This window comes from Pezoporus occidentalis, unplaced genomic scaffold (assembly GCF_034315485.1).
Source record: "Pezoporus occidentalis ecotype Australia unplaced genomic scaffold, CSIRO_AGI_Poc_V1 ctg271, whole genome shotgun sequence".
NCBI lineage: Eukaryota > Metazoa > Chordata > Aves > Psittaciformes > Psittacidae > Pezoporus > Pezoporus occidentalis.
In genome coordinates this window covers 98,318-126,150 of record NW_026914622.1, presented here as the reverse complement: position 1 = coordinate 126,150, position 27,833 = coordinate 98,318, and the positions used below count along the sequence as shown (strand labels likewise).

General features: G+C 44.1%; 1 protein-coding gene across 4 annotated transcripts in view; it reads left to right on the top strand.

Moving 5' to 3' along the window:
• The window catches only part of NFKBIZ (NFKB inhibitor zeta), a 44,429-nt gene extending 19,614 nt beyond the window's left edge, over positions 1–24,815 (top strand). The window contains exons 12-14 of one of the 4 annotated variants that reach the window (XR_009966003.1): positions 18,938–19,117; positions 22,990–23,199; positions 23,573–24,815. Coding sequence is in view for 1 of the 4 variants with exons in the window: in XM_062624788.1 (XP_062480772.1) it covers positions 15,393–15,407 (15 nt within the window). In the remaining 3 variants the exon portion in view is untranslated. Of the gene's footprint in view, positions 1–15,392; positions 17,014–18,937; positions 19,118–22,989 lie in introns of those variants that run through there. The other 3 variants (XR_009966002.1, XR_009966001.1, XM_062624788.1) reach the window with 3 other exon arrangements.
• Positions 24,816–27,833: the final 3,018 nt, after the last annotated feature.

Sequence of the window (27,833 nt, the reverse complement as noted above, 5' to 3'; positions counted from 1 at the left end):
CTCCCTGTATATGTGAGTGAGAGCAGCTCTGACAATGTCGTGTTTCCCCACGACTTCCTTGCCTTGGTCCTCAATTCTTACAGCTCAGGTACAAGCAGTCACCCTAGGATGGGTGGAAGTCTGCATAAGCAAATGAGAGTATACACATGGTGAAAGACTGTGCTTGCTTCACACATTAAAAAATGGTCTGAGCTGGCCATGACCTTTCAGGAGGAAGAACTGCCATCACAGACCATCCCTGCTGAGCACTGTGCTGGTGGCATGGCAACAGTCAAGAAAAGCTGGTGAAGCTTTAGGATATGAAGGAAAGGACTGAAGAGAAACGAGTGCTTCTGTGCTACTGTATAAACCTGTTGTTCACCCCTGCTTCACTGTTTTTTGTGGTTAGGGTGTCCTGTCAGATCAAAATGTTTTAGGATTGGAAGAGGCTCAGAGGTGTGGAGGATCCTCCTTGCAGGGAGCATCAGAGCAAGCTAGGGCTCTTCAGTTGCAAAAGTGATGTCTGACAGCAGGTATGACAGGCCTGCAGAGTCATGTCAGGCCAGTGAAACCGGATTGGGATGTACTACTCACTGTCTCTTCCAGTATGGGTGCTGGAGGCTGTTAATGAAGGTACTGAGTACAAAACAGACAGGATGTTTCCTTGAGATAGTAGAAGAATGTGGCAGAAACAAGACTTTTGCAGGTCCAGGGAGGGCATGGGTGTATGTTTAGAAGGAGGGCATTTTTGTGGAGAGTCATAAGAAAAACCATGTGAGGCAGTCCTCTCTGAAAGGGTGAAGTACTGTACTACAGGCTTGCCCTGCTCTCAGGGACTTGCTAATGGATGCTCTCACAGACTTGATACCAGAGTAGATTATAACCTGCGCTCAGATCCTTGCAGTTAGGCTTTAGTGGTTCATGAGTTCAGTCTGGTTCCACTGATACTGGTTGCACCTTTCATAAGAAGAAAATGTTGGAAATTCATCTTGCAGCCAGTTGAACCCTTCCTGATCCTTTGCTTGAGTGCAAAAACATGTCCCTGCAAGTCTCAAAAATGGCATTTGGTGCTGAGGTAAGGTGAAGAGGCTGAAGGTTGTTTAGTAGATGAGAGTGAGAAATGATGATAGAGACTGGAAACAGAACTGAATTTCTAGTTAAGGTTTGCAAAGGTTAAATGGCACTTCTATGTGAACAGCTAATTAGGCCTAAATTGTGTTGAACATGTTATCTGCACCTCTCACTGCAAGTGACCCTGCTGCAGGGTTTTTGGTTTGGTTTGACTTTTTTTGTGGGTTTATTTGTTTGTTTTGTTTTTTGTTTTTGTTGGTTTTTTTTTTGCTATGATACACTTGATAGTACTGCTTCCATTTCACTTCCATTTTCTTTATAGGAAGTGATACAGGAAAAATAATTGCTGATGGGATATTCGGGCCCTTCAGATCAGCCAGATGCCTGGCATTCCTTTTTTGGGTGGTGTTGACTGAGTTATCTCACAAAGGAAGGAAGTACCTTGAGTCTGTAAGGGTGGCAGAGCATAAGCATGAGTTCAGACAATCCTTGAGCATGATATAGGCTCTGCTGGTGAGAGGCATTTGGCAAGTAGCACAGTGTCAAGTGGCTTTCAGTGGCACTCATGCCGTTCTGGAAGGGGTGCTCCTGGCACTCCAAGTTAGGAAATTCCTAAGGAGACACTGAAGTGTTTGAAGTTCATTTAACCTGCCAAGAGCCTAAATTCATTGTCTCAAGAGCTCAGTAGGCAACTTCACAAAAAAGTATCTCTACTCTGAGTGTAATTGACTCATGTTTCTCCCCTATGATATTGGGAAGTTCTGGCCTATCTGCCATGATAGAACTAGATTGGAAATAATCCCCTTTCACTGAAGGGTAAGTGACACTAAGTATTTAGCAGGTTGGTAGTATTTACCTGAAAAACTCATGGTGCTGGGAAAGTGCTGAATAACTTTTATTGATGTGGATGTCAGCACACTAGTTACTTTTCTGGCTGGAGTAGAGGCAGAAGAGACTCTGGCTTGGGTCCAAGTAGGAATATTAAGACACATGGAGCTTTGTTCCCAGAATGTTTCTGATTTGTTTGTCTAAGTGAGCCAAAAAAGGCAACCCAAAAGGGTTGCTTTTTTATTTTTGTGGGCTACTCATATGGCTGGAGTTGTGGAAGGCAGCAATCCACAATTTAAAAGAAACGTGTTCTGCTTCTGGGGATGGAAAAATACAATTTCCCACATTTATTGCTCATTTTATAATTTTATCAGAAAAGAAAAACATAGCCAGTAAGTGCACTCTTACAGAGATTGGGTGTGGTAAAAGCGACTGCAAAGATAGGACACGAACTGCTTGTTCTTCTTGCCTGATAGTTTGCTTATCTGGTTGCCTTTCTTTTCAAAATATAGGTGCTCCCCTGTGTAAGGGAAATGCTGAGGGTGGTTAAAGTGCAGTGAACATGGGAAAATAAAGAATGGGTTCCTGCAGTTATGTATTTGCCAAAAATTGACCTTGATTTTCAGTGCATTCAAAACAAATTCTTCTGTTGCTATCTATTACCTTTCTTAAGTGTTTGGTGGTGATATTGGCCTGAGATACTGGTGCCTTGGGAGAGTCAAAACCGACTCCTCACCAGGTTGGTTAAGTGTCATACAGCCTCCAGTAGCTACCTTTCACTTTTTATGATTAAGACAAGGACAGTGCCAGCAATGCTGATTCTGGCACTGGCCTGCACCTGGGTTTAGAAAGGCAAGTGTCACCCCCAGACATCAGGGCAACTTTGAAGCATCATCTCAACTCCCTTCCCCACTGCCCCCAGGCCTGCATCGAGGGCTCGCCTGGCAGAATTTTGCTACTTTGAGAGGAAGCCTTTCTTAGTATGCTTTATTAGAATTTCTTACAATTTATTTTAGAAGATAAAACACCAACCTTGACAGGAGAAAGGTTTAGTTTTCTCAAGGGATGGACTGCTGATGTTTCTGCCTCTAAATGAGGCAGAAGTAGTCCTTAAATGAGTTGCATATGACAGGTGGCCTTGCTATCTGGGAATGTTCATCCATATACAAAACCCGTATGTGCAGTTACATTTCCTGGCAGAATTTAACGAGTATTGTTGACTAATGGACCAGTGTTCAATCTTAAAGCATTTCATTAGATCCTATCACTGTTAGCAAAAAAATTCAAGACAGCACTAGTGAAACTCGTTACTGTGCTAGTGCAGAGATGCTATACCAGAAGTTACCTCTTTTCAGGTAGTTGGATTTGGGGGTTGGTTTCTCCTGCAGGTGCCTATCTTGGTCTTGCTGGAGAAGAAAGGTAATATATCTTGGGCTGTGTTTGTTTAGTGTGTATTTATTTTCAGCTCTCGTGATTAAGAGGCTGACTCTGTAAGTCTTTGTTTTGCTCTTAGCTCTGAAAATGTGATCTAAGCTGGTTTGATAAGGTGGTTGCTGTACTAACCAACTTACACTTCATGTGGTTTTCCTCTTAGTTACTGGTGAAATTTCTCCCTTCCCCTTTGTTAGTCAGAAACCCTGAGGGAAAGATGACTAAGATGGTGTTTAAAATTTAAGAGGGGGAGCAAGTAATTGAAAGAAGTTGTCCTTTGCTTCTGTAAATCTGTCTGGACTGCAAGTAAGACTATGGAGATCCTGACTGAACTGTCTTCATGTGGATGCAGTGCAGAGATGCTTTCACATATGTTTAATGAAAGCCTCTAGCTCTGTTCAGATGGTCTTGGTCTTGTGACATTTCGGTACCATAGTAGATACCATTTGGTAGGTCATGTACCAAATGGTGCATGTTGGCTGCCTGTGGCTGGCTTTTAGGCCCCAAATAAAAGATCTCTTCAGCAGTGTTGACCTCTTTCCATCAACATGACCTAGGAGAGATGTAGAAGTTGGATCATTTCAGTCTGTGGCTCACTGGGACAGCCTTCGATCACTGCTCGTGTGGCTCTTGAGGGCTTTCTGAGGAGGCCCAGACCTGCTCTGTAAGCTTCAAACTCAGGCTTGCCATAAGAAAGGACTGGGACTACATAAACACTGCTGTTTGTGGCCAGCCAATAGACCCTGCGGAGCTGAGCAGGTACATCTTATTATCCTCTGGTAGACCACAGGTCTTTGCCCAAGGACTTTCACTCTGCTAAAAACAGCCTAGTAAGTGATGTCAATAAATTTGCGGTTTCTGTAAGAATTGGAAATTTGAGGTCACACCAATGCAAGATATTTAGAGATGCTTACAGTGCTACCTGTGACCTTGTCCTTCGCACAGGGCTGCAGCTGGGCATAGTGTGTAGGAGTAAGAGCTGGGTCACCAGTGCAGCCTATGTGCATTTTGAGGGGAAGTGTTTTAGGAGCAATTTGAGGAGAAACATCAAGACAGTAGTGTGCTTTTATCACTCTTCATCAGTAGATTTCCAGGTGGCTTCAAAAGCCAGCAATAGTCACTAATCCCATCAGTTAAATAAGAAGCCAGAGGTAGAGAGAAAAGGCTCATCTGAAGATACTCAAAGAACCACAGGAGCTTCATCCAAAGGTAGTGCAGGCCTGCAATAGTTGCCTACTCTTTCTGAGTTTGCTGAATAATGTGGTGTGCAATGACTGATCTGTAAGTCATTCAGTATCCTTTTATAAGTAATTCACATTTAATTCATGGTTTTTGTGCACTCAGTTCAGAGACCTTGCCTGGGATACTGCTTTTGCTCACTGCTGGGATTGCCAGGCTGTTCAGATCAGCCATTGGATGGAACCTCAGAACAAGCTGCAGTCTTTTTCCCTGAAAAATGTTATCTAAGCCATGATGGCTGGAACAGGAAGCGAAAAAGCAGACCCTGACTAGGGAAAAATATACCAGGTCAAATTGAGTGTATTGTGACTGCAGGGAACTCTAAGCCAAACCCAGGTCTCTAGTCTCATTGCGTTTTGTGACCATTTGGGGCAAAACTATGAAAGCCATTTTTAAGTGAGGTGAAATTGTATAAAGACATTTTAAAAAGCTAGTCATAAAACATGCTTAATTATTAGTGGATTTCTTAAAAAAGGGAGGGTAAATAGAACTAAGACATACACATTTGACTTACAGGTATGAGCTTTTAACAGTGCTTAAAACATCACCACGAGTGATCTGATGTAGCTCTATAAAATAAATCTTCCTACCGGGATGCGAAGATTCAGCTCAGGACACAGATGACTCACCAGGAGGTAACTATGTCAGTGGGTCAGCTGCTCTGATGCTCAGGATAGATGGACTTCTCTTAACAAAAATAGTAAGGGGGTTGGGAGAAAGAGCATCTTTAAAAGTAAGCAGGTAGGAGAGGATGTTTTACTGCCTGGAATACACAGCTTTTATCCAGCTCTGCCCCTGCCCCTAGTTGCAGGCTGGTATGGGTTTTCATTTTTTCAAACTTTCTCACACATGTCTATGAATAAAAAGCATGCATATGTAGAGTGAGTTTATAATACAGATCAATTTATTTTTGTACTCTGTAGAAGAAGTGTATGTATATATGCATGCAAAATGAAATATGTAAAATGTATTGTGTGGGAGTACATAAGGCAGCAAAGCTCTTTCAACAAGATTAATCTTTTTACTCAGGAGTTCATTACTTCAGAAGTTTTTATTTTCTTTTGTTAAAAATAGAAACTTTTCCCATACTATTCTCTCAGATTTGTAAATTGCATGCACTAGGGAAAACCTGTAGTAAAACCCAAAGCTCTATGGGGAATAAAAATCAAGTTTCTAGCGGTTTTTGGTCCTGAGAATGAACGCTATGCCAAGTATGTGAGTACAGTCTGTGTCTGAAATTGAGAACCCTAACGTCCTCCCCATTCCTCTCACAGTGGATTCATAAATCTATGAGTCTCTGTGAACTAGTAAATCTTGCAATCTCCTCTCTGTTCCTGTAAGGAGAAGGATCCTAGTAAAGGTGTTTTGTGTGCACCTTGTGGCATGGAGGACCGAGTTAACACTGCAAAGGGCTGATCTGCTGCCTGGAAAATGACAAACAATGCACAAGCAACTTCTAGCCCTCATCCAGGGCTGAAACCTGCCTGTGCAACCAGTAGTGCAAAGGCAGATACCTTTGTACTTTATTACAGATGCAGTAAACAAAGAATTTTTGTTTCTTCTTCCTTAGCTGTCATAATGAAATTTTATTATTGTAGTGGTTTATCTGTCTCCTGATGAACATGAATGTCGTTAGCTTCTTTCCCACACGCTCTGCATCAAGTGTCTCAAGGTGCCTCTCGATTTCAGGGCAGCCATCCTTTCCACGCCTTGTGTCCCCAGCCATAAGCACAGTCTGGCTGCTGTGGCTGTGGCTGAGCCTGGGGACAGCCGATGGGAGGAAGCGCTGGAGCAAACCTGCGGTTGCTGGGCACTGATCCCCCTTTGGAGTGGCCCAAGTTCAGGATCAGGATTTTCAAGCTTGGAAACAGACAGCACTGGGGTGGGTGTATACCTCCAGCTGCCTTGCTTTTGTCCTGGAGCATGTTCAAGGGAGAGGTATCCTTGCTGCAGGGACAATGACTCCTGTTCATCTGGGCCGAACAGAGCAGGAGCACAACTAATGAGCATTATGTGCTTTCTAGGAAGGTGCTGAAAAGACATAGTAAGAACTGTGGGGAATGCAGGCTGCTCCTCCTGCCTTCTTGTTCCCCTGTTGACACCTAGGCTCCTGTTCTCCACTCCTATGGCAGAATGGCCCTTTGCTTTCCAGAGAGGTGCCTGGCTGTTGCTCCTTAGCTGGGACTGCAACTATTAAGCTCTCTTGACCCTTCCTTGTGCTGCTTGTGCTCCAAAAGCCCAGCAATGGTACCTTCCTTCATGGATCTACTGGTGGCTGCCATCTCTGGAAATGCCTCCCCACCTTGTGTCCATCCACACCCTGTCCACCTCATCCATGGTGGGGATCTTGTAATGGCCTCTGCCCCAAAGAGCTCTTGGTCTAGATGCTAGGTGCAGGAACAAGCGCAACAGGGTCTCTACTTCAAAAAGATGTCTTCCCTGGTCACTGGCTGGATGCAGTTAGGCATTTGGGGAAAATTTGAATAAGGAGAGAGTGGAGGCCTGGCAGCTTCATCTGGGCTTTCATCAGCTGCTCTCCATTTGTGTACAGATTTTATATGCTGCTGTTTTGTTATCTTGGTTATCATGCTGGTGGCTCTGGTTCTGGCTCTGCCTGTTTATTCCATTGTTGAATTTATTGCTCTGGACTCTTTACTCTTCTTGGCTCCTGATAAATTACTGCCTCTTATTAGCCTTAAATTACTTCCTCTTGCCAATCTTTAATTATTTGTTGCCACCATATCTTGGTGCCACATCCTCTTAATTAGTGTTGCCATATTGGTGGAGACTCTTCTGTGCCTTTGTTAAATGCATTAGCTTTGCTTTCAGCTTGCTTTGGCCATTCTCTCTGCCCCTCCTTCCCCCATCAGCTTGTGTCTTGCACTGATAATACGGAGCATCATCCCTATGCTTTCCTGTGAGTCTTTGTGGTTTTCCAGCAGCCTTCTTGGCTTATCCTGTGCCACAAGCTCCCTCCTTCCTTGTTCTTCTACAGCCTGTGTTGTACCTTCCTTTTCGGAGCTGGAGGGTGTTGGTGGATTTCTTTTGCTCTGTCTTCTCTCTTTCTGCTTTTATGTATGCTCTTATGTCCTCTGCCTGTCTGATTTCCTTCATCTTAACTCTTGCTTTGCAAGTGGTTTATGTATTTATATTTTTTCCTGCTGCTGTCCTGACTACTTTGGTGGGATACACTTTGGCAACAAAACAGAGAAGAAAGTTGCCAACTTCATTTTGTAACCTGCTTTTCTGCTCAAGACTGGTGCTGATATCTCTTTGGTGCTTCTTTTCTTGAGCAGCATCCAAAAGCCTCTATCCAGTTGTATTCAGTCTACCATGTCTAGCTTTGGTATTTGCTTTCCCCTGTCTCCTGCCCAGTCTCCTCCTTGGACCACCATATGTGTGCTTGGGCAGTCAGATTCTGCCTCGCCTGGTGCCTTTGAGCACTTCACCTCTGTGGAGCTCAGGCTTCCCATGTTGTTACAGCATTCAGTCTCCATTACCACTCTCTGTTGTGCTCTGTGTTGCTATCCGCAGAGTCATGTTCATCCCAAGCCCTGCCATTGCAACCATTTTCTCCCCTGCCTCTTTTCCCACCTGTGCAAATCTTACCAGCTTATGCTTACCTTACTAGCACTACCAATGCATTTCCTTTTGTATCTGCTGCTATTAAACTGCTTCTGTAGAGAAGGCAAATTGAAACTTGGGGAAACTAGAAGAGGAAGGAAATAGCGTCAAAGCTAGAAACAGCCAAACCTTGCTGATGTGCCTAGTACTAACCTATTCTACCGCATTAGTCTCCTACTCAAAGTCCTCTAGTCACAACCCATTGCTGAAATGTTGAGTGCTTTCTTCTCCCGCATAAGCAGGTCTCAGAGCTTATGCAGTCCTGCAGCCATTGTGCCTTTTTATTCACCCATGCTGTAGGCTGGCTGCAGCCTGTAGCCCACCCCGCACATGGAACTTCATCTAGAATAGCTGCTCTGTCTTTGCATACTACCTATCAAAACAGTGGCCAGAATTGCCTTGGCATTGACATTTATTTCCCCAAAGTTGGTAGTGAGAATTTCCAGCTGCTGTATGTGCCCAGAAGTGTTTCCTTTGCTGTGCCACACCTTGTGGCCTCAGCTGCGTGCCTCATCAATGCTCTTGATGGAGGCTGGTGGAGCTAGAGGCTTTTGCTGGGACGGTGGATTCCCGCATCGTGCAACTCTCATTCAAGAGCCTTGTTCCCCCCCTCAGCCAACGCTGTCAGTTCTCAGGATCTGTCTGCTTCCTCCAAGCATTTGTCAAGATTGCGGGAATGATTCAGCCGATGAAAGTCATTAGTTTAACTAATATTGTATCTCTTTATTATAAAAATGTTCTTTGAGGTTGATTAATGAGGAGTGGGTGGAGGTAAAATGAACTCTGGTTTTGCAGGTGAAACACCATTCCTTTAAAAAGAAAAATAAACCCACTTAAAACAAATGTCTACTTCTTCCTGTGGGGAGACTGTCTCCCACAGAAAGCTGTTATTTTCTGTCCCCCGTTTTTTTTCTTTTAAGCAGTGTATTCTCTGCATGTCTTATCTGTCTGTCTTCTGTCTCCCTCAGTAAAATGCTAACATCTTTGGTCACAAGTATGTAGCCTGGTGGCTTGTCTCTTTGAAAAATAGCAGATGCATGGCATGAGGTATAAAAATGCTGTGATATCTTGGATTTAATAGTGCTATGGCAGTGACATCTCTCAGGTCCTCTTGCTTAACGAGTTGTTGACTTAATGATAAATCTTAGAAAACTATCAAAATGCCTGTGTGGAAGCTGCTCCCTTTGTGAAGAAATATGCCTGAGAGCAAGCATGCTGCCAGGCTCTTCCTTTGTTGCCCCAGTTGTACCCCAGCATATGGGAGGCTGCTGCTGCCTCGAGTCATCTCAGGTGGGCTGCTGCAGAGGGGATGGCACACCCCTCCTTTGCCCAGTGGTCACTGTCCTTGGCCAAGGCAGGCAAAGACTTTACAGACTGCAAGTCCCAGAAACAGCCTCCCTTGGTGTGGTTCCTGACTGTCATGTCCTTTCAGACAGCATGAGGAAATCTGTGTTAGGCCTATTCTCTTTCTAAATAGAAGTTCAGCTTCCATGTCTGTCAGTGCAGCTGGAAACTTCTTTTCAAGTGGAGGTGCCTTGAGGGGAAGGCAATGTAGAGAAACACTGTGGTTCTTGTAGCCATCCTCGTATCCAGTTTATACTACCACCAGCCTATTTTGGTGCATAACTTGGTAACACCTTGGCTGTAACCACGGTGGTGCAGAAAGAATTCTCACTCTGCTCTTGTAGAGGTTGCAGCCACAGTGCTCTCTTCTCCAGTGGTGTTAAAGACTGCCTTTTGCTCTACGTCCACAGGAAATGCTAACTAGAAAAGAAGGCCTCAGAAAACAATTTTGGAAATAACTAGTGTTTCTGACTGCATTATATAAAATGCCCTTGAAAAACTCCCTGGAGCGTTAACATAGGGTGCCCTTTTCTGCAGATCACTTGTACTGTACGGCTGGTCAGGGTGAGGATGAGCAATGATGCTGAGACTGATGATTAAACTGTGAATGTGGAGACCAGGCTGCTGAGCTTAGGTGGATGAATTAAGCTAAAAGAATCTGTGCCTGGCTGCAGCCCAATGCCTGTCTGCCTTGGCACTTTCTGCGCTGGGATGGGAATGGAAGAGGAGGGGCAGGCATGGGGGGATATGCTTGACATAGTGGCAGCGCAAGCAGCTTGGGCCCTGCCTGTGCCAGCAGAAGTGGGTGGGAGGTGGTATGAGCCTGGGGCATGGCTCATACCTCAGTGGCATGGCTCAGCTTGCTCTCCTGTGCCCTGCCAGCCATGGCCCTGGCTCTCCCTGCAGCTCTGCTCTTGTTTCCCTTTCTCCCTGTTGCTTTTCTTTGATTCCTGATGAGTTAAACCTTCTTTAGGAGGGGGAAAGAGATCCTCAGAATTGGGGAAGGCAGATGATTGTTCTTAAAACCTTCTCTTGCATCTCCCTTTCCTGCTCTCAGAGGAACAGCAAAGTACTTCCCATGTCCCAGGACTATGCAGAAGCTTGCCTGGGATGCCGGTACCAGGAGGATATTCTCAGACCCCAAGACACTCTCTGGTGACCCTATTCTCAATGCTGCCCATATAAATATGTGTATGAGTGCATGGGGAGGGCTGGGGCAGAAGGACAAACACATGATGTTTGTCTTGCAAGGGAAAGTGGATTGCCACACATAGCCCATCCTGGAACTGCATGCAAGCTCATGAGGCATGCAGAGGAATAGAGGTCTTCAGGATGGGGACCGAGTTTGGTGTTAATCATCACAACATTAGAGTCATGGTGTCTCCAGTGCAATGATTTTGGAAGAGTGGCTCTCTGGGTGCTATCGGAAGACATGCAAATGCATGCAGAGCCAGCTCATGCACCCAGCAGGGAACAAGCCTTCCCTTTAAGGCAGGAGTGGGTGGGCATTCTAGTTGTCTGGGCCTGAGAGGTAGGAAACACCCCAGCATCAGTCCTGGCAACACAACTGTGCTGGTAATGGCAAGCTGTGCAGGGACTTTCGACACCTTACCCCACACTGGTTCATTCCTGTCTGGAAGAAAGAGGATGTTTTTCTGCAGCAAAGGAAGAATCTTATCTCAGCTCCATTTTAGTCCACATCCAGGTTACAGTGTGAGAAGTGGTGCTGACCCAGGTGGCTGGGGGGATGATATGCCTTAAATCCATTCTTGACATTTCTTAATATATTAGCCATCATCTTAGCAGCATGAAGGTAGTAAGAGGATCACCATCTAGGAGAAATCTCACATAGCCCAGTACTGAGCAGAACAGGGGACACAGGGCTTCTGCTAGCTCCCCTCTCCCTCCGTGGGAAAGGCTTTCAGGTGCTGGGTGCCAGAAGCACCCTTTTCCTCAGGCGCTGGGCCCTTGGGCTTGTCTGCTTCCCTTGGCAGCAATTCAGGTGACTCCTCCAGCACCGTCCCAGTGTCAGTCACACACAGCTTCTCGTGGGTGCTGGTGTCGGGTGGGGGTCAATAATGCTAAATGGGGTTATTCCGGGGAGGAACACTGGGGCAAGCTGCCAGCCCCTAGTTGGGAAAAGTCTTACTTCCCTGAAGGCTGTTTCTCTGAACAAAGCATGAGGAAGTGCAAGAGGGAAAAACCTCTCTTCACCAAGGAGGGCCTGACACTGACCCTTCCAGGGTTTTAAGCACTTTTGCAGGATGGGGGATGTCAGAATGTGTTGGAAATGGACCCCAGCTCTGGCTTTTCTGGGAATATGGTTTGGTTCGAGATGCTTGGTTTTGCCCCATCCTTTCTCATTCCCACTACCACCAACTGCCACCTACTTGGCTCTGCCATGTGTTGCATGGCCTTAGGAGCTCTTCCCACATGCTTTTACTTCTTTTTTAAGGGGTTATTGTTAACCTGGACCTCTTCAAAGTCTGCTCATAGGTTTGGTCCCCTGGACAGCTCCCACCATTAAGAGAGAGAAGCCCTGCAGCAAGGGGTTGGCTGGGTGGCAGCAAGGGGAGGAAGGTCACAGGAGGAAAAATGTGGCTACTGTGCTGCAGTTGCCTTCTCCCCAGATTGCATGGGCGGTTGTGCTGGAGATTGCTTGGCCTGTCGAGGCAAACCAGTGCTGGCTTGAGGAGCCCTGAACCCTGCTGGATCTGGGGGATGGTCTGAGATGTGATGAAATCGTGAGAGCCTTTTGGATCCTCTGGGAAGTGGAGGAAGGTGAGGTTTTGTACTGGCTTTAGAAAGGTGCGGAGAGCTCTCCTTGTCCTTGAGGGGTTGTAGCAAGTGCAAAGGGGAAGCAAAGCTATTCAGTTGGTGAGACAAGACTAAAGCTCTAAGCAAGTTAGAGCTTTCTGACCTCGCCTTACCTAACTTCTCTTACATAGAACCTTAAATCTGTTTTCCTTTTCCTTACCCAAGGATAAATGCAAAGTAATGCAATTATGTTCAATGAGAAAACGAAACTGATCAGTGATAAGAATCTGATTTCATTTCCTGCAAAATGGTGGTCTTTCTGCTACTTCCTCATCCTGACAAAACCTTAATTGCCTAGGGACTTTTGCCTCATCAAAGTATTGTTTCTCTTTAATTTTAATGCCCAAAACCTCCATCCAAGCAAATATTTAGCTTGTGCAAAGCTTGCACCAAACAAACCAGGACAAACTCCCCACTTACCCTTCAACACAATTTCTTGCTGTTATATATATCTTTTCAGGAAGGCTGTGGCTCACCGGAGCCCCGAGGTGTCATACAAGGCTGCTCTGGCCACTTTTCCCACAGAAAATCCTTCCTTTCTCCACAAGGAAAGTGCTCTTGTTTTAGTGTGGGCTCCCTGGGCTGCAAATGGCTTGCCTGTGCCTGTGAAAAAAAAGAGATGAAACTGGCACAAGGGTTTCCTATGTGGCCACTTGTGGAGGCTTTTCTGAAGTTTGCCTGGACTCTGACAGCAATTGCTCCCTATGAGGGTTAGGCAGCTGACACGGATTTGAGAGTCTTTCCAAAGTACCTACATATCCTAAAATAACGTGGCACTGGGACCTCAGCTTTGTGTCTGTGAAATGGCCATTGTCCTTCCCTGGAGGCTTTGGGACAGAGAAGGAAGAAGCTGTATGAGCGTAGCAGAGTGATTGCTTGAGTCCTGCATCAGTGCCTGGTGTCCAGCTTTCCACATGCAGAGAAGAGTTATTTTATTCTGATTTCAGGTATCTGGTTGTGCAGGGGAGACTTACCAGCATGCTTTGCTGCAGACATTCATAGGGATTATCCTTGGTTTAGACCTTCTGTGTGTGGAAGGGGAAATGAGACTGATTGTGCAAGGATATTGCAGTTTGCTTGTCAGGTAGCTTCTGGCACACTTCCTAGAAAGCCCCTTTGGTTTTTGTTTCTGTTTTCACATTAAATTCAATTTTGGAAAATGTTCAACCTACCACTTTGATCTTCTTAAAGTAGTGTAACTATAATTTGCTCTGATTAAAGCAGTACTGATGGACTCCAGCCTTTTGTGGATGTACTTACCTTGCTAGAAATAGCCTGTTGCTGTGAGTTAGCCCTGATGGGCAGCTCATCCCACTCCCACTTGCTGATCCCCCTCAGCTGGATGGGGGAGACCATTGGAAGAGTAAAAGTGTGAAAACTCCTGGATTGAGATAAAGGCAGTTTAATAGGTAAAGCAAAATGTGCATGCACATGCAAGCATGAGCTGGGGTCAGCTGTCCTGGCTGTGTCCCCCTCCCAACTTCTTGTGCACTCCTAGCCTACTCAAGAGCAGGACACACTGAGAAGCAGAAAAACCCTTGACTCTGTGTGAGCACTGTTCTGCAGTAATTAAAACATCAGTTTATTATCAAGCCTGTTTTGGTCACAAACCAAAACATAACATCATATAAGCTGCTATGAAAAAAGTTGACTGTATCCCAGCCAAAACCTGTGCACCTTTTATTTCCAATAAGGAGGAGTAGTAAGTCAAAGTTTTTACCCTGGTATTTTGTTACAAGAACATTGTTCAAAGGAAGTTGGGTGGACAAGATTTGTAGGTAAAACTAAAATCTTTTATTAGACCAAGTGTTACAACTGCAAAAAAATTGAGATGCTCTTTTGGGAACAGAGTAATTCTTTGCTTTGGAGCTGTAGGCATGAAAACTAATTTTTTTCCACCTGTACCAATTAGTTGAAGGTAAGTCACAGGCTTACAACTGTGCACTTATAGCAGGTGACTGCCTCTGTACTATTGAGGCTACAAAAGGGCAAGAAGCATAAAAGTAGCACATGAGGTGTTCTGAAAGTATACAGCGACTATATAAATCAGGCCAAAGAAATGAACAAATTAACCTGTCAAATTCAATAGCTCAACATGGGATATAATCCAAAGTTCAACTTTGTTTAGGCCTTTATTGCTTGCTCAGGATCAACAGTTCCAGTAACTTGCTGCTGTTTGGATTTATTTTGTTTGTGTGTGTGTTAACACTATTTCAAAGAAGCAATAAAACTTCAAAAACTGGACTTTGATTTTACACTGTTTGTGCTTGGGAATTGAAATATTTAAAATGGAATTTCTCTTTATCACCTGGAGAGTGTGTGAAAGAGAGCAAGTGAGCAAGAGGGAGATCTTTACATATCTCCATCATCTTGAATTTCAAAGGGCTTTACAAATCTTAGTCTTCCAAAACCCACTAAAATGGTGTGCTTTGCATATGATTTTGTGAAGCTCATTAGTGAGGGTGCTAATGAGCCCCTACACACCTGAGGCTGATAAATGAGGTTCCTGAGTAAGATGATTTGCTTAAGGTCAGACTCCTGTAAATTGACAGCAAAGCTGGAAATAGAAATCATTGTTTCCCAGTCCCTGGTACCATATTCCCACAGATGGAATGCGGGCTTTTTTGTTTTTTTAAAGATGAAAACACTGCTGTTTGTTCATGCTGCTTCATTTTGTGTGCTTTCAATGTAATCTTCACAAATGCAAATGTCGTGACCTAGAGCAATATAAGGCCTTCACTAAAAAGCTCTCCACAATATCAGTCTTCATGCAATTGTATGAAGCAGAAGGGATAGCCCAATTTAACAATTCCCATGCCTCATAAAATTATTGGCCTAGTTTCTTTAAAGTGGGTTTAAGCCCTAGCCCCCCAGTGTGACTTAACACACAACCCATACTGTTAATTGTCTATCTTCTGCCTTTAAGGTGATGAGTTACTGGAAAGTGAGGGAAACTGTTTGCCTTTTATGCGCTTAGAGCCAATTTTGCATGGTTTTTTTTATCTTTGTTTTCAGGCTGCAATTGAGCACACTGACCTTCCTTCCTCCTGTTTGCTTAGAGGAACTGTAATTGAGATGGGGATGAGCGCAGAGTTGTACAGAACTGGTGCTGCACAAGAGAAGCCTCAGTACTGGAGTAAGGGCTCTGCTCTGGACACAGGCAGCCACCAAAACATCCTGTGCCCACGTCTTGGAGAGAAACTGGGGATCGCACCCTGGGCATGGAGACATGCTGTGTTAGGGAGATGCCTAGAAACTCCCAGTTACACCCTTCGGAGGGTACCACACCTCAGTGATGGTGTGCTTTACTTGTGAAGGGTAAAACCTCTTCTGTGCTTTTCCCATCTCTCCACTAATGTCCCTCCTCCTCTGTGTGTACAGCATGCCTTCTTTTCCTTGCTTCTCTGGTATTGCCGGAGCAGAACAGCTGTTTGTATTGTTAATAGTTTGGAGCAAGGCCAATGAAATGGTTTTTGGCAATTCTAGGCTTGCAGGGAAGATTTGTGGCCCAGAAAATAGAAGCAAAGATATATACATACACATATATACATGTATATACACACATATATATGCATGTATACATACGCGAGAGAAAGCAAGGGAGAGAGTCTGCCAACAAGCCTACCATGTGAGTGCATGAGCATATTTTTTTGGCAGGGCAGTTGTGACTTTGTGCCTGCACATTTTATACCGATTCTATGTACTCTTCTCATCCTCAAACTGCTTTAGGCTTGAATGTCTGGGGACATGAAGTTGTTCCTTGAGATGGTGGTGCTGAGGAAGCCATTGGTACCTACAGCTGTGGTTTACCCACAACTGGACTTTGAAGCACACGTAACGTGTATCATCCATCCCTGGGTAGATGTTGTTTTCTCCACTAGTGCTTGAGCTGGCATGGATAATGCTGGCAAGTGGAGCGTGCTAAATGAAAGCAAACAGTTTACTTACTTCTTGCATAAACCAAACAGAAAAACGCTTATTCTGTTACTTATCTCAGCAGGGCTGAACCAAATGCCAAATGGTGGCCACAGAATTCAGATACCTCATATTGATTAAAATCAGGTTGTTTTTTTTAAGTTATCTGAAAACAGACTATTTTTCAATGTATTGAGACAATAGCAATAAAAGCTGTAAAACTGTGTTCTTCTTCTGGCACTAGCCCATTGTAAACAGCAAGCTACCAGGCTTAATGAGGCAATTCTGTACCATCACTTTTAATAACTGAATGTTTGTCTCCCGGCTATTCAGGTGGGCTATTACTGTTATTTAATATTACTGGCAATGTTGTTATATATTCTGAGCCACCACTGGCAAAGAGTGAGGTGATTCTTCCAGATAACAGCAGTGCAATAACATTTTACTGGATTTAACTGAGAGAAAGGCCAGGCAAAGCTACTGTGTTTTCCTTCTTCCTTGCAAATGTTATTTCAAGCACTGAAAGAGTTAAATTAAATAATTACAGTCATAAGCATGTTGATGCTCACTTCTGTTATGACAAACATAAAAATGTATTGACCTAAAAGGTAAATGTTGGCTGAAGCAAAAAACTGACGTCAATATAAATTCCAAAGCACTCCATATCTTGATATTTGGCACATGAACCTCATACTGTATATATAGTGTGAAATACTTAGGTTTGTTTTAATTAAATGGATAATAATCTGGTGATTGTCATTCTCATTTCAAGTGTAACAATTTATGGCATGACTAATTCTGCTGAAAAAAACCGAATGGTCAGCAACAATCTGAAGGGCTGAGCAAACTGTCAAATGACAGCAATTTGTTCTATCAGTGACATCAATGGGGTTTTCAGAGAAAAAGGTACATGTACTTTGCCTAGTCTGCCCAAATTATCAGGGTGACTTTTGTCTGTCCAGTGTGTTTTGTACCAGTATTTTTTCCCCACCTAGAAATTTGCTGATGGAGATCCGTTTGTGGCTAAATCTATAGACATCTAGTCCTCTACCATCAGTACCATCCCTCCCCTGCAGATGTGCTGGTGCTAGTTTGGGCTTCTCCCTCTTCTCTTGCCTCTCACAGCCTAGGCTGGGCCTGTTGTGCAGGTTACCCCACCGTCATCAGCCTTCTTTCACATAAATCAGTGGACCTGAGCTGATATTTTTCTCTGTTGCCAGTTTTTGCCACTGAATTGTCTCCTGAGAGTTAAGCAGCTCTGGGTAAGCTGGCCTGCTAAAGGGAGGATGACAGCAAGTTTAGGGCCTCTTGAAGCATCATGGGTACCTCAGAAGGGTCCACCAGTGTGCTAACTGGTGGATCCAACAGTGAGGCTTCCACCATGTGCAAAATGAGGGTAAATTTTATTTTGCCTTTCCAGTAAAAGCTCTACTTGCAGAGTGTGGAGATGGGTCATGGCTGGTGGAGAGGGGGATGTGTCGGCAGTCCCAAGATCCCAGAGGTGAGGGATGGGTCTGGGTCCCAGACAGTGGAGGCAGATACTAGCACTGGGCTTGAGCCTGGGGATGTGGGTGTAATGGAACAAGAGATGGCCTGAGGGATGCAAGGGTGGAGCAGGAGGGGGTGGTGTGCCTGCGGCTCTGCTAGAGGCCATGCCTGAGTAAACTAAGATTACAATTAGACTTGTAAATCTCCTGAGAAACCCTTGGGAAAGTGTCCATTGTGATTCACAGGGTTCTCCCCCCACCCCCACCCGACCCACGCTGCGCTGTGAAAGTGAAACCCTTGCTGTCCGTCCTGCATGAATGTTTCTCCAGCCATGAAATCCATGTGTTCAGAAGCTGTATCTGGCTCTGTCATAGAGCCTGCTGTCGAGTCTCAGCGTATCAAAGCCCTTGTGTGTGTGCTTTGGCTTTCCTTTGCTTCTGTGAATTGACTAAAGCTTGCATTCATTCTTGTGAGCCCCCAGTGCAGGTCATAAGCGTGGATAATATAAAGGCGTATGTGCCCTCCAAAGCAGCACCCAAGAAAAGAAAAGAAAGGCAACGTAAAGGTGAAAAAAAAATCAGGTATTTCTTGGTTTCTTAAGACAGATCTGACCTCGTACATAAGCTTGTGTTTTTTTCCCATTCCTTTTTCCTCACAGTGATGTGTAAGTGGAGACTGATTTCACAGTCACTGATCTCACCAACTCAGTACTAACCCAGGGTTAGCTTGAAACTTGGCTTAGGAGAATGATTTGATGTGAGGGCAATCTGGAGCAGTGCTTTTCTTTCCTGCTTTTAGGGTTTCCTCATGTCCCATTTTTTTTCCTTTCAGAAACTCTAAAGGGAAGAAACTTTAATTAGGATTTTTAAATTAAATATCGAAGAGGACATTCACAAGCTGCAGCCTGATTCTGGCAGTTCATGTTGTAAGAGGTTACTGACTTGAGACCTGAAGTGTTCCCCATTTTCAGAATTTGGCTACATTAAAACCACAGAGTTTATCTGTAGATTTCCTCAGAAAATCATCAGGGACTTCATGACAAATTAAGCACATTGATTTTTTTTTCCTTGAGCCTTGCTGGGTAATCTTCAGATTTTCCTTTCAAAGCAAGGATACTCTTTTATTTTTCCTAAATATCTTCAGGTGTTCCAGCTATGTGATAAAACAAGGTCTGCAACAAACATTTTTTGCCGTTTTGCAGGGCTTTTTCTCAGTGTTAGTGCTTCTGCCTTCAGGTAGAAGAATGGCAGACGAGTCTGGTGCTTAACTCCAAAAGCCAGCTGGGGAAACCCACCACCTCCTCTTGTCGGGAAGAGTGACAGGGACATTCAGGTCAGAACACAGGCAAATTAGAGAACTTGCATTTTCCCTCCTCTTCCAGGTGACTTTTAATATGACATATTTTTGTGGTAGTAATCTGTTGTTTCAGGCCACTGCCCATGTATGTGGGTCTGGAGAGGACAAAACGTGAGGCTTCAGAGGAAATTCTGTAGTCTATGGTAATCCAATTATGTGACATGGCACATGCAGAGTGAAGAAAATGGGAGAGGAGTTTGTTTCTATACCTGCTGCATCTCTCACTTTAGGACTGAACATCCAGTTTATTAAGAAATTGTGGTGATATACTATTATTATTTCCTACTGTTGTGCAAAGCAGAAATTTGGTTTCCTGAATTTTAATGATATGCCTTTTGTGACTGCTTTTGTGTTTAATATTGCAAGGTAAAACATCTGGAGGTAATAGAAGAAGGTGCTTTAAATACAAGGCAATTGTAAATGAAAGGCTCCTTACATGAGGCATAGCTTTTGCTGTGCCATCTGGATCATCAGGAGTGAGCCTGTCCCAGGGGTGGCTGGTCTTGCCCCCTAGCTGTGGTGGGGCTCTGAGCTTTGAGTGCAGAGTACACCCGGTGTGTTGAATGTGTCTAGCTATGCAAACCTATCTCTGTAAGCGAAGGCTTCTGTGATATTCTGACTCATGCTGCAGAGAGAGCTCATAAAGCAAAAGTAACTTTTCGAGGCGGTCACCCTTCAGAGTAAAACCGCACTTGAAGAAACTGGGTCTTTCCCACTGATGAGCTCAGTAGTACTATGTCAGCACTTCGCAATGCAAGTGAACAGAATGAATCATAAATCCTGGAATGATTTGGATTGGAAGGACCTTAAAGATCATCTAAGGGCACCTTCCACTAGGCCAGGTTGCTCACAGCCCCATCCAACCTGGCCTTGCACACTTCCAGAGATGGGACATCCACAGTTTCTCTGGGCAACTTGTTCCAGGGTCTCACCACCCTTACAGTGAAGAATTTCTTCCTAATATCTAATCTAAAGCTGCGCTCTTTCAGTTTAAAGCCATTCCCCCTTGTCCTGTCACTCAAGGCCTGCTAAAAAGACCCTCTTCAGCTTTCTCATAGGCTCCCTTTAGGTACTAGAAGGCTGCTGTAAGGTCTTCCCAGAGCCTTCTCTTCTCCAGGCTGAACAGGACCAACTCGCTCAGCCCATCGTCACAGGAAAGATTCTCCAGCCCCCAGTCATCATCAATCATCATGGCCCTCCTCTGGACTCACTCAAGCAGCTCCACTTCCCTCTTGTGTGGGGGCCCCAGAGCTGAACACAGTACTGCAGGTGGGGATTCAGGAGAACAGAGTAGAGGGGCAGGATCATCTCCTTTGACCTGCTGGTCAAGCTTCTTTTGATGCAGCCCAGCATATAGTTGCATTCTGGGCTGTGAGCACACACTGCCGGCTCATGGTGAGCTTTCCATCAACCAATACACCCAAATCCTTCTCGTCAGGGCTGCTCTCAGACCATTTTCCACTGTAGCTGTGCTTGGGATTGCCCCAGCCCAGGTGCAGGACTGCACTTGACCACAACTCTTTGAGTGGGATCATCCAGCTAATTCCTTATCCACTGGGTTATCCATCCATCAAATCCATGCCTTTCCAGTTTAGAGACAAGGATGTCATGTGGAACAGTGCCAAATGCTTTGTACAAATCCAGGTAGATGACAACAGTTTCTCTTTCCTTATCTACCAAAACTGTAACCCTGTCTTAGAAGGCCACCAAATTTGTCAGGCATGATTTTCCTTAGTGAAGCCATGCTGGCTGTCACCAATCACCTCCTCATGATCTATGTGCTTTAGCATAGTTTCTAGGAGGATCTGTTCCATCATCTTGCAAGGCACAGAGGTGACAGAACCCATTAGGAGACAAACTACCCAGCCCACTTGTCGCAGTTTACTTGTTGCAATCAAGGTTTCACAGTTCGTGAACTACTACTATGTGATTCATCCTTCTCTTTGTAGGTGGGTGATGTTCCTGTTGCTAGATCAGGTATTTCTCTGCCTTCAACACAAATGCTGTGCAAAAAATGCCTCTTTCTCAAGGCTCCTTTTTCTGCAGACTCCTGGCACATGGAAGCTGAGAATTTTGATGACTCCAGCTACACCACCACAGGCCACGGAGGGTGACAGCAAATCGCATGGCAGTGTGCCGTGTATGCTGATTTTGCTTTCTAAATGTTTGTCGTGGTTTAAACCCAGTCAGGCAACTTGTTCACTCACTCCCAGTGAGTGGTGCTAAGCTGACAGCAATCGAGGGCCCCCCCCCCCCACTGGGGCTCTCCCCTTCCCCGCTCCCGGAGGAACGGGGAGGAGGATCGAAAGAGTGCAACTCCTACAGGTTGAGACAAGAACAGTCCAGCAACCAATGTACAACACAAATCACCACTGCTACTACCAATGACCACAATGATAAGAGAAAATAACAAGGGAAAAGAATACGATACCACTGGCCAAGAAAACGAGTCCCACCCGGAAGCCCGTGTCCTTCCGGGTAACTCCCAGTTACCCCCCACCCCGGGCATGACATGCTGTGGTATGGAATACCTCCTTGGCTAGCCTGGGTCAGGCGCCCCATCTCTGCTTCCTCATGGCTTCCCCTCCTCCCTGGCAGAGCATGAGCCTCACAAAGTCCTTGGTCAGGGTAAACATCACTTAGCAACAACCGAAAACATCGGTTTCACAAACACTGTTCCCAGGCTGGAAGTCAAAACACAGCACTGCACCAGCTACCAAGAAGGAGAAACATGACTGCTACTGCTGAACCCAGGACCCCATGTACAGGATTCCTGCTTAGTCAGTATGCCTTCGTCTTCCCTGCTTTGTCAGGAAAAAACTCAGCAAAGCTGCCACGTGCAGGTCAACCAGAAGCTTCAGAAATATGCATCAGGAAGCCTAGGTGGCTGACCCGCACAATGGCAGGCCATTTTTTCATGTAATGCTGGCTTTGCCACTGGCTGTACATGACAGTTGGTGCACTGGTACTATTTGGATGGAGACGAAATTTTGTGTAGCTGGGGTGACTCATAGGCTGCAGGAGCTGTGTAAGCTCCAGCAGTGTCTTGCAGGACAAGCTTGTGTTTTGAGCAACTCAGATGTTATCTTGTCCCTGTTTTTTTCCAAGCTGTCAAAACCAATGCTGCTGAGTGATCATGCAAATGTCAGAGAGTAGATAGCTTGACCTTATTCTCCTATTTTAAAGCAAACTAGTGCCTGAATTCTCACTCTGGTGTAAGTCTCAATTCTGTGCATTCAAAATAAAGCCTTAGTGGCCTTAGGAGTTTATGTACTATTGGCTTGTTACATCCACTTAAAAAACTTATATCCAGTGTCTACATTTGCAGCTGGACAGCATGTGGGATCCAGCCAGGCTAAAAATCCCTGCATACAAATTATAAATAGACCCTGTCTGTGCCCTGTGGTGGATGCTTCTATCAGCTCTTTAGCTGAAATAACATGCAGCCACTTAAATACTTGGATTTTGCACAACACCTGGAATGGCAAAGAAACCAAAACCAAGTAATGTTATTATACAATACATAAATCCAAGCTACACCCATATCTTGGGCAATATAAGTGTTTATATACACTTACACACACACGTCTGTGTATATAAATGCTTAATCCTTGAGGTGGAGCTGCTACTATGTGTACGATGATGCTTGATAAACTTTCTGGACTGAGGTAGAAGAAACTAGTCTTTGCAAAACAAAAACATAATGATTGAAACTTATGTGTTTGCATTGCTTCCCTGAAGACAAAGTGCGCTATTTTGGGGTATTGTTTGTATTGATGTGTTATTTTTTTTCGTAACAGCATATAAAATTCTGGCATAGCCGTGTTTCAGGTTTTCATGGGAAATAAGGAATGGTAGTGTCCTGGTTTCATCTGTAAAGGTTATTTTTCTTCCTAGTAGCCGGTACAGCTAGATGCCCATCTCTGCAACTCCAGACTTCAAAAAAAACAAAACAAAACAGTGCTGTCATGATCATCAGCAGAGAATAAAGCTGTGGAAAGTCAGCAGCAATGGGAGTCTCCTGGTACTGTCTTTACATCACCATTGACTGAACCCGACTTCCCTTCAATCATCATCCCAACAAAGAATGAACTGTGATGAAACGAGGTGAGCTCAGCAGTGATGTCAGCAGGCAACAATCTAATACCATACACCGTCTCTCCTGCCCTGAAGGACTGTTAGGACAGATGAAGCCCGATACCATATTGAATGAGCTCAACAAATTTTATAGGAATGGTGCATAGATTAAGGAATGATACCTGTCTGTATATATGTGTGTGTCTACATCAAGAGACAAAAAAAAGTGATGGTATATTGGAAAATGTGGGATCTGAGCATGACATGAATGGTATAGGCTAAGGGGTGGATACTGCCCTGGGTTTGGCTGTAACAGTTATTTTTCATCCTTGTAGCTGGTACAGTGCTGTGTTTTGGCTTTAGTTTGGAAACAGTGTTGATAACACACCAATTGGTGTTTCAGTTGTTGCTGAGCAGCGCTTACCCCGATCAAGGACTTTTCAGTCTCATGCTCTGCCAGGGAGGAGGGGCACAAGAAGCCAGGAGGAAGCAAAGACAGGACACCTGACCCAAACTAGCCAAAGCAGTATTCCATACCACAGCATGTCATGCCCAGTATATAAATGGGTGGGAGTTTCCTGGAAGGGACCGATCACTGCTCAGGTTGGGCTGGGTATCGGTCAGTGGCTGGTGAGCAATTGTACTGTGCATCACTTGTGTTTTCTGATCTTTTATTTCTTCTCTTGTTGCTTCTTATTATCATTATTGGTTTTGTTGGTATTCTTTCTATTATTACTATATTTTACTTTATTTTAGTTATTGGACTGCTCTTAGCTCAACCCATGAGGTTTACATTCTTTTGATTCTCCTCCCCATCACATCCCTAGGGAGGCGGGGAAGAAGAGGGTGAGTGAGCAGCTGCATGGTTCTGAGTTACCAGTTGGGTTTAAACCACAACAGTTAGCAAATACACAACTTCAACTCCACCAAGTCAGCCAATATGGTAGAGAAAAGGTAACGGTGCCACCCTCTTTCACTAGCACCACCTCCTCAAGACCACAAGCTATAAAAATGAAATTGATAAGAAGCAATATTTAATGGGCTATTACTTTGGTGTCAGTAGGCAACCTCATCTAGCAGAAAAGAAGGCACCAACTGCTCACTGGTACTCTGGTTACTTTAAGCAAACCAGTTGTTTTACACTCCACTGTTTTGTTTTGTTTTGTTTTTTTGATTTTGAGAGATTTTCTTGTGATTAGAGACTTCCTTTTTGCAGCATATGACATGTCTTCATTTCTGGCAGGGCTTAATTCCCAACGAAGACATGGTTTGCTAATGGCTTATAGCCCTGGAATAGAAAAAAGTGTTTCTCAGATGGAAAAGTATTTGCCCAGAATGACCTTAGCTTTAGGCAAGCAGAGCAAGCAGAGAAATGACACAAAAGCATTGGAAGCACATGATCATCTATCTCCCTTGACAATTTGCTAGAACTGAGTAAGAAAGGACTTGCTCCTTACAGAAAATAGGATACACTGGATATTTGAAAAGGCAGAGTGTATGTAATGCTGCTTATGAGAGCAAACCATTCTGTGCATAAAAGGACAGGATGCCAAGGATGTCTCCAGACAGCCAAAAATCTCTTCTGAAACTCTGTGGTGATATATGTAGAATGAAAGTAAGAATACCTCTGCTGGTTTGGAAATGCACATGCAATGTCTAGTTTCTATTTCATAATACAGGTTTATATTTGTATCAAATGGATTTCATCACTTGCTGCTGAAGAGATCTTCCTAACAGGCATGCTTTTTCCCCTTATTAGCTCAGGTTAAGTCTTCCTCTTAAATATAGATCTCTCCACACCTGGATAGGTATTTTCTGATTACTGTATATGCCTTGATTCATGACACCACGGATGTATACAGTAGTTCCCAGTGTAATGTCAGGGCCGCAGTGGACTTCATTTTTACTGCTGGCTTTGGATTAGCTCTTATCATGGTATTTTACTACAAGAGGTCTAGGGATTATTGCTGATGTTTGGACACTTGGTGTCTTGTGAGACTGGGTTTGCAGGTGAGTGCTAACATTAACCGGTGTAAAGTTTCTCTTCTGATGGCAAGTTATGTAGATTTATACTCTGAGTTCCCCAAACATAGGATTTTGTGAGGAGAAAAGAAGAATGGTGGTACAAGGTCCTCTCAAGAAAGGCACTAATAGCTTAAGTTCTCTGTTCTCTTCCTTTCCCCTACTCTCTCTAAAACTTCCACATGTGACACAGGAATGTTTTTTTTTTCACCCTTACAATACACCCTTTCTATCTGTCAAAGAAAACTGTGGCTGGTGCAGTCCTCCATCCTGGCTCTTTGCTAGACTTGCTGCCTTTTGGAACTGAGTCTGGAGGTTGTGGCAGTAAAATTCAGAGGTGGCAAAGCAGTAAAAAGAGAATATTACATCAGCAGTGGACTTAATCCACAGAAAACATGTAAGGGTTAGAAGTATGAGGGATCTAGAATTAGTATGTGCACATTAATAGCAATTACTTTTTTTTTCTGGGAGTGATTACTGGAAAATGGTGGTGTTGCTAAGTAGTTGGTCTCCCTTCTATCTCTGAAGTATTTGTATTCCTTTACCTTGATTATTGTTTTATGAGGATTTTTTTTTCTGCCTTTGTTTGTAAACAAGGCAGCAGATGCCAGGATCTAAAACCTATTAGAGATCTAATCCAAAAGCCATGAAAGTCAGTGATTATCTTGCCTATGAGATCAACTAATAATGTAAATAGGGATTATTTTAAGACCCGCAACAGAGGTTGACTAACTATTCCACATGTTTACAGCAGTAATCCTAGCTATTCTTTTTATTGATATGGACTGGGTAGTTGATCCTTTGCTTTGTCTCTCCTGACAAAGTGTTTCTGAATGGTAATGGTATATAATTTTTAATGAGAAACTGTGGCTTTTGAGTGAAAGAAGTTTTACATGAACTGCTGGTCCCCCAGTCAATTTTGATGTTTCTTTTTGAGGGAAAAAAACATCTAAAAAACCGGTTTGTCAGCTCTGCATTCAGCCTGCTGATAGCTGCTGTCCTTTGCCTGTCCCACCTGCTTGTGTGTCTCTTGTGTTCTTGATGCACAGTGATACCTCTGCAGCTGGTATGGTAACTTGCTGCCACACTATAAGTCTAGTATCCTCTGAATGTCTCCCCTACACCTCTCCTTATAGAGATGGTGAATTCTGACTTGCTCTATCCAAGTCTCTCCAAAAGGAGATCTGGTGAAACAGCCGTACTGGTATCTTTTTCTTTGTTTCTTTTGTTTTGGTTTGGTTTTTTAATTGTACACAAAATAGCCTAGGTACATGATTTAAAAACACTTACCTCTTTGGCAGGGCTAAAACTGGGGTCTGCAAGGTTTTCTTGGGAGAGCAACAGCCTTTTCTGATTGTCAACACATCTACCTGATGACGGAAAAATTAGTAACAGAGCTGCTGAGCCAGAGGGAGAGAGACACCATGTCTCACAGATGTTATTTGGATTGGCCAAGTTGCAACATGTAATAGAAATATATCCCTCTGGATCTAGGGTGAATTATGAAAGTGCCTCGTTACAGAAAATGTCAAAATATTTTCCATAAGAGCCTGAATTTTGCTACATTACTCCTCTTCCCTCTTCAAGAAACAGCTTTTAAGCAAGTTTGGTTGTCAAAATGCTAAAAATTAAGCTGGCTAAAAGAGAATCTCCTGTTACATTTCCACCAGTCAACAAGAGCGTCAGCAAGCTGTGGGCATTTCATTTGTGAGTGAGGTTAGCTGTCTTTACAAGCCTTTAACTGTGGAAATCCCCACCTCAACTGGACCTTTGCATTTGGAGGGAAGTGAGTTGGCCCTGTTTCTCCTTCTGTGCTGTCCCAAATCCGTCCTATCATTACCCTGAGCAGCAATTTACCTTAGGAGGTGTTTTTCCCCACCAGGCTGGCTGCTCTCATGCGACGATGCGGAGTTCACTGCAAAGCCTCAATGTTGACATTAGGAATATGACAACCCTTATCCAGCCACAGACGTTTTCAGAAGTACTGACTGCTGGCCTGAGTTACCTGAAGCTGTTACTAATTGTTCGGTGATGACGCAAATGCCAGGGTCCAATTTCAGCCCTACTGCTGGCTCCCAGGCAGGAATGACCTGCTTGGCTGTTATTGCTCTCCATATCATGGTGGCAGGCAAGCCTGCAAATTCCCCAGGTGCCACACTCCTGCTTATTGAAAAGTGCACTTCATTTCTTTTGGAGTAAAATAGTGTTTCCTGTGGGCTTTGCTTTTATTTAAACCTGTGGGTTTTTTTTCCCCACCCATGTAGAAACTGTTCTTGGTGCCTGTCTGAGCATCACTTCACACTTGTTATTATCCAAAACTGTTAAAATCATATTAAATGTCTTAAAGACTCTTCTTTACATCCAGGTATCTGGCCTAAATCTCCCGTAGCAGGCATATCACAAGGGATTGTTTCACCACGACTTACTCCTCTACTGAATTGGAATTGTTCTCTGCACCACTGGCAACTCCTGTGGAAAACTGCTCTAATAGCTGCTCAATTGCACTTGAAGCAGTTTTACATGTTTTTATAAATGTTTTCACTTCTGATTTGGCCATTAATCACAAATGCCATCTGATGTTATTAATGCGATGGTCAAAGCAGAAGGTATATCCTAGAGATTAGTGGTGGGAAGCACTAGAC